Source organism: Meriones unguiculatus, chromosome X (assembly GCF_030254825.1).
Source record: "Meriones unguiculatus strain TT.TT164.6M chromosome X, Bangor_MerUng_6.1, whole genome shotgun sequence".
Classification (NCBI taxonomy): domain Eukaryota; kingdom Metazoa; phylum Chordata; class Mammalia; order Rodentia; family Muridae; genus Meriones; species Meriones unguiculatus.
The window spans coordinates 4,737,975-4,745,074 of record NC_083369.1 but is presented as its reverse complement, the minus strand read 5'-3'; the positions used below and the strand labels follow the sequence as shown (position 1 = coordinate 4,745,074).

The following is a 7,100-nucleotide window of genomic DNA, read 5'->3' as shown; positions in this document are numbered from 1 at the left end:
TCTTCTCTGGCCCAATCAAAGTTGTCTGCATAGTCAGATTCTAAAAGATCCTCAATGTTAAAATTCTCCAATTTAACCCAAAAAGGAAATTCTTGATCTGTTCATTGTTTATCTTGTCTAGCCAGGTCTTCTCTATGAGTTTCTCACAATGATTTTTAATGTCCACTGTACTTAGGTCAGTGTATTCATGTGGCTATATACTGGCCATACTCTGAGCCTCACTGAAATGGGCAAGCACAAGAATATTTGGAGTGTTGTCCTCATATAGATAATCTTAAGAGGAATATTCTTTCTTTATTCTAACTGATAAGAGACCACATCTATAATTCCCTTTGAAGTAGATGCTACAAACAAGGACCAGATAAGTGGTTGAATTTACTCAACCCAGAAACAGTAGCTGTGATTCTATATTATCCTTGGCTACCTAGAAATGTTTATATGTTTTCTGGACTCCTCTGTCAAGCTCTTCCATCTCTAACTAAGATACTACACTTTCACATCAAAATCTAAGAAAAATGAGATGAAGACACAAGATATTTGTACAAAAGGCCTGAGAAATGGGACCATCCCAAATTAGAAAGAAAAACAACTGGACAACCGCATAACTGCTATCTTTTCTGCTAACTAATCAATGTAAAGGCCTGATTTTTTAGGAATAAAAACTCTGTGCTTTTTATGCTCAGGGTCGTCTCCTGCTTTGAAGGGACGACCCCCATCGCGATCAGAATAAACTGCCTCTTGCTTTTGCATCAACCCGCAGTCTGTGAGTCACTTTGGGGGAGGGAGCGGTACGGACCCTGCACCGAGAGTGCAGGTTTTGCATGTGGTGCGTCGCCCGGGAAACCGACGCGACCCTTCCCCGACCCTCACCAGACCGAGTTCGGAGGTCAGGTTGAAACAGGTTAGTCATTTTGTTTGTTTGACCTCAGGTTTCTGCAGATTCTGTTTTGTTCTGTTTTTCTGGTTAGGCGCCTGTCTGAACCGTCTTGGTTGTCTGATTAGGCTATTTCGATTGACGGGCGCATCAGATAATCAAAAAGCCAGGAAGCTGGAGGACGCTCCAGGTTCCGTTTGTTGGGAGGTTGGATCAGAGACGGTCCTCCTCCCGTCTGAGTCTGATTTTCGTAGGGACCGGCCAGGGAGCCATTCCATTAGGGCACTGTGGTATCACCTTGTGGTATCACAAGGGCGTCCTTGTCTGATTACTTGTTTGGTTCTTTTTGTCTCTGCTCTTGTTGCCTCTCTGACTTTTCTGACGGACGATTTCATTATGGGACAGACGGTGGCTACACCCTTATCTCTCACCCTTGACCACTTCTCAGAAGTGAAATATAGGGCACATAATCTCTCAGTGGAAGTTAGAAAAGCAAAGTGGCAAGCCTTTTGCTCCTTGGAATGGCCAGCTTTTCAGGTTGGATGGCCACCGGAGGGCACCTATCACCTTGACACGATTCTTGCTGTTAAGACTAAGACTCTCCAAGCGGAGGGGGGCCATCCTGATCAGGTACCTTATGTCCTAACCTGGGAGGATATTGTTCGCCATCCACCCCCCTGGGTGCGCCCCCTTGTTCTCCCCACAGAGACTCCATCGACAACTGTTTGTGCCGTTAAGGAAGAGCAGAAAAAGAAAGTGCTCACTTCTCCAGAAGCAGACCTCCTCTTTTTTGACCTTTTGCCCCCTTATCTGCCAGCCATGGCCCCTACCCCTGCCAGTTCCCTGGCTGGTTCTCCTGCCAGACCTCCGACCATTTCCCCTGTCAGTTTCCCGGAGGCTGTCAGTTCTCCCTCGGGGCCTAAGGCGGGGCTAGCATGCAACCTTCCTAGTCCCCTCACAGGTCCCTCAGCTGGAGCTGTCAGTCCCTCAGCGCTGCCGCCGCAGACACCATCAGCGCCGCAGACACCGCCAGAGGTCCCGCTGCACTCACCAGCTGACACTGCTCAGAATGAACGGGGCCCAGCAACTGGAACGCGAAGCCGCAGAGCAATCCAGCTGGACTTGGTGGCTTTCCCGTTGCGAGCCTATGGATTTCCAGAGGGGGATGGGCAATACCCCCTTCAGTACTGGCCTTTTTCCACAGCTGATCTCTACAATTGGAAGGCTCACAATGCCCCTTTTTCTGAGAACCCCCAAGCCTTGACTGACTTGTTTGAATCTGTCCTTTTCTCTCACCAGCCCACTTGGGATGATTGCCAACAGCTTTTACAGACACTCCTGACTACCGAGGAGAGGGGACGAGTTCTTCTAGAAGCAAGGAAAAATGTCCCAGGGGCGGATGGGAGGCCTACAGTTCTCCCCGACGAGATTAATAATGGGTTTCCTCTCTCTCGTCCTGATTGGGATTACAATACACCAGAGGGTAGGCAGCACTTGAAGGTTTACCGCCAGACTCTAACGGTGGGTCTCTGTGGGGCTGCTCGAAGACCCACCAATTTGACTAAGGTAAGAGAAGTGGTCCAGGGGCCAGAGGAATCTCCTGCAGCCTACTTAGAACGGCTGATGGATGCATTCCGCCGGTTTACTCCCTATGACCCTGCTTCAGATGAGCACAGGGCAACAGTAGCTGTATCTTTCATAGATCAGTCAGCTAGGGTTATTCGTAGAAAACTTCAGAAATTAGAAGGTCTGCAGGATAAGTCGTTGAAGGATTTAGTGCAAGTAGCAGAGAAAGTCTTCTATAGTCGAGAAACAGAAGAAGAAAAAGAAGAAAGGAAACAGAAAGAACAGGAGATAAGAGAGAGAGAGAGAGAGAGACAAGAGGCAGGATAAAAAATTGACTAAGATTCTGGCCACCGTAGTTCAGGAAAGTCATACTGAAAGGGAGAGAGTTCCTGGCAACTGTAAGGGCCCTTTGTCTAAGGACCAGTGTGCCTACTGCAAGGAGACGGAACACTGGAGGAGGGATTGCCCCAAAAGGAAGAAGAAGCAGCTGGATTCTCCAGCCACAGGGACCAGGGTCCTGACCTTAAACAATGACAGCGATTAGGGAGGACGGGGTTCGGTTCCCCTCCCCGAACCCAGGGTAACCCTCAAGGTAGAGGGGAAGCCAGTCCATTTTCTAGTGGATACTGGCGCTCAGCATTCAGTTCTGTTGCAAGACTCAGGGGCTAAGAAAGAAAAAAAATCATGGGTTCAAGGGGCCACTGGATGTAAGCAATATACATGGACTACCCGAAGAACAGTGGACCTTGGAGTGGGCCGGGTATCCCACTCGTTCTTAGTCATGCCTGACTGCCCATACCCATTGCTGGGACGGGATATCCTGACCAAAATAGGAGCCCACATCTATTTTAACCCAGAAGGCCCACAGGTTACAGATAAAAGAGGGGATCCTATTCATGTGCTTACAATTCACTTGGAAGATGAATACCGGCTATTTGAAAATTTAAAAGAGGGGAAAAAGACATTGACTGGTGGGTAAAAAATTACCCTGAGGCCTGGGCTGAAACAGCTGGCTTAGGGAAAGCAAGAAAGCAACCGCCAGTCCAGATAGAGCTAAAACCTCAGGCAGCCCCAGTTGCAGTGCGGCAGTATCCAATGTCTAAGGAAGCCCATGATGGGATTTGCCCTCATATACAGCAACTCCTTGACCTAGGGGTTTTGAAAATGTGTCAATCTGCTTGGAATACTCCATTACTGCCGGTCCGGAAGCCTGGGAGCAACGATTATCTGTGCAAGACCTGAGGGAAGTTAACAAACAGGTTATGGACTTATATCCAACAGTCCCAACCCATATAACCTGCTGAGCTCCCTTCCCCCTGACAGAGCCTGGTATACTGTTCTAGACCTTAAAGATGCATTCTTTTGTCTTCAACTTAGCCCTGCCAGCCAAGATATTTTCGCTTATGAATGGAAAGATCCCGACTCCGGGGTCTCGGGCCAACTAACATGGACTCGACTTCCCCAAGGATTTAAGAATTCTCCTACCATATTTGATGAAGCCCTGCACCGAGACTTGGCACACTTCCGGGCCACAAATACTCAGGTAACTCTTCTCCAGTACGTGGATGACATCTTACTAGCGGCAGATTGTCAGAAAACCTGTCTCAAAGCCACCGGCCAACTGTTACAAGAATTGGGCGAACTCAGCTATAGAGCATCAGCAAAGAAGGCCCAGATATGCTGGAAACAGGTCAGTTACCTGTGGTACATACTAAAGGAAGGAAAAAGATGGTTATTGGTGGCTAGAAAAGAGACTGTGTTTCATATTCCCCCTCCACGAACTACAAAACAACTGAGGGAATTTCTTGGTACAGCGGGGTTTTGCCGATTATGGATTCCTGGGTTCCCTGAAATGGCAGCCCCTCTGTATGCCCTTACAAAGGGCAATGACTTTTTTTCCTGGGGAAAAGATGAACAGGCTGCATTTGATAATATTAAACAGGCTTTAATGTCAGCTCCAGCCTTGGGACTTCCTGATGTCACTAAACCTTTTCATCTCTATGTGGCCGAGAACCAGGGAATGGCTAAAGGGGTGTTAACTCAAAAGATTGGACCCTGGAAGAGACCGGTAGCTTATCTATCTAAAAAGCTTGATCCAGTAGCAGCAGGATGGCCGACCTGCCTTCGGATAATAGCAGCAGTCGCGGCATTGGTAAAGGATGCTGACAAGCTGACCTTGGGACAAGATCTTACTGTTTATGCCCCTCATGCCCTTGAGAGTGTTGTCAGACAGCCACCTGATCCCTGGCTCACGAATGCGCGCATGACTCATTATCAAACTTTGCTTTTGAATAATGACAGGATTACTTTTGCCCCAGCAACGGGGCTAAACCCTGCCACCCTGTTACCAGATCCAGAGATTCAGCCCCCAGAGCATGATTGCTTGCAGGCGTTGGCAGAAGAACAGGGATGGCGAAAGGACTTAAAAGACCAGCCTCTGCCAGATGCTGAGGTGACATATTACACAGATGGGAGTAGCTTTTTGGAAAATGGAAAAAGAAAAGCGGGAGCAGCGGTGGTGGATGGACACAAGGTAATATGGGCCCAAGCACTGCCTGAAGGCACCTCTGCTCAATGAGCAGAACTAATTGCCTTAACTCAAGCATTAACTTTGGGGAAAGACAAAAAGATAAACATCTACACTGACAGCAGGTATGCCTTTGCTACGGCCCATGTGCACGGGGCCATCTACCAGCAGAGAGGCCTATTGACGTCAGCCAGTAAAGAAATTAAAAATAAAAATGAAATCTTGGCCTTGCTCAATGCCTTACTACTGCCCACCAAGGTAAGCATAATTCACTGCCTTGTACATCAGAAGGGAAATTCCAAGGCAGCAAAGGGAAATAACATGGCTGATCAGGAGGCTAAAGCAGCTACTAGAGGAAGTCCTGCTCCAATGATATTAACTACTGAATTGCCAGAGAAGGAACAGCTAAAATACTCAGAGAATGACCTGGAGCAAATACAGAGAAAACAAGGGACAGTCGATGCTAATGTGGGAGCATGGATTGACTCCAAAGGTAAGGTCATTTTGCCACAGGAAGATGCTAAGAGACTAATGGCGCAAATGCATCAATGGACTCATTTAGGGGCAAGGAAATTGACTGAAATTGTTCTCCAATCTCCTTACCGAATACTAAACCTCACTGCTCTAACCGAAAAAGTGACTCAGACATGTATCCCTTGCCAAAAGGTAAATGTAGGGAAGAATTTCCAAAGCTCGGGAAAACGGTTAAGGGGAACTAGACCTGGAATGCATTGGGAAGTGGACTTTACCGAGATCAAGCCGACCAGGTATGGAAATAAATATCTTCTAGTCTTTGTAGATACCTTCTCAGGATGGGTGGAAGCTTTTCCCACCAAGAAAGAGACTGCTCTGGTTGTAGCCAAGAAGATTTTAGAAGACATTTTTCCCAGGTTTGGAGTTCCAAAGGTAATCGGGTCAGACAATGGGCCAGCCTTCGTTGCTCAGGTAAGTCAGGAGGTGGCCAGATTTTTGGGGACTAATTGGAAATTACATTGTGCATATAGACCCCAAAGTTCAGGACAGATAGAAAGAATGAATAGAACTCTAAAAGAGACCCTTACTAAATTGACCATGGAGACTGACGGTGACTGGGTGGTACTCCTCCCTCTGGCTCTTTTTAGGGTCAGGAATACTCCTTCCTTGTTGAATCTCATGCCTTTTGAACTATTGTATGGAGTTCCTGCTCCCTTGACTCTCCTGAGAGACCCTCTTGACATAACTAGTGGTAACTCTGACTTGTTGTCCAGGTTGAAGGGACTGCAACTTATTCAAAAAGAAATCTGGAACAAGGTTAGCAGTGCATATGCGCCAGGATCCTTAGAGGTGCCACATCAGTTCCAAGTTGGAGACTTGGTTTATGTACGGCGACACCGTAGTCAAAATTTGGAACCCCGGTGGAAAGGTCCTTACTGCGTCCTGCTCACCACCCCAACGGCTGTGAAGGTAGAAGGCATTGCTGCTTGGATCCACGCATCACACGTCAAATCCGCTCCAGAGGACTCCACTTCTGATTGGAAAATCCAGCCCAGTGACTATCCCTTAAAACTTAAACTTGTTAAGAATGTTAGCTATGGGTGATATCCACAAACTGCTGGTGCTTTTGGCTCTGTTAAGCACTTACAATACTTGCTTGGGCTCCAGTCCTCACCAGCCCAAACTTTTGACTTGGGAAGTAACTAATCAGAGACATATTATAATTTGGTCTGTTTCAAAGATAGCCCCACCCTTCACATGGTGGCTGGACTTGTACCCTGACCTTTGTAAAATGGCTCTAGGAGCACCTGCTAACTGGGATTTGCAAAGCCACCTAGACCCCAACCTGGTTCCTGGGGACCATAGACGTGGGTCTTTTAGTGAGAGAAGGGGCTTAGATCCCTGGGGGGGGCTACGGGACCACCAACCACCGCAGTATGCTGCGAGTCCTAACCTTTTATGTATGTCCAGGACCCCACCAGCAACCTAAAATGGTAAACAAATGTGGGGGGAGAAATGACTTCTACTGCAAGAATTGGGGGTGTGAAACCACTGGCGATACTTACTGGAAGCCTACCTCCAGTTGGGATTACATTGTTGTTAAAGCTAATTACAGTCATGCCCAGCCCCCAGACTGGGGACCAAACAATAGGTGGACTA

General features: G+C 47.6%; 1 protein-coding gene across 1 annotated transcript; it reads left to right on the top strand.

Annotated features, from left to right (window-relative positions):
- Positions 1-1,249: 1,249 nt before the first annotated feature.
- LOC132650120 (uncharacterized) lies at positions 1,250-6,545 on the top strand. Its single transcript, XM_060375450.1, is given in 6 exon segments — positions 1,250-1,712; positions 1,851-2,731; positions 2,733-3,384; positions 3,387-3,665; positions 3,668-3,718; positions 3,721-6,545. Coding segments are annotated over 6 exon segments (5,130 nt in total). The 5' UTR covers positions 1,250-1,270.
- Positions 6,546-7,100: the final 555 nt, after the last annotated feature.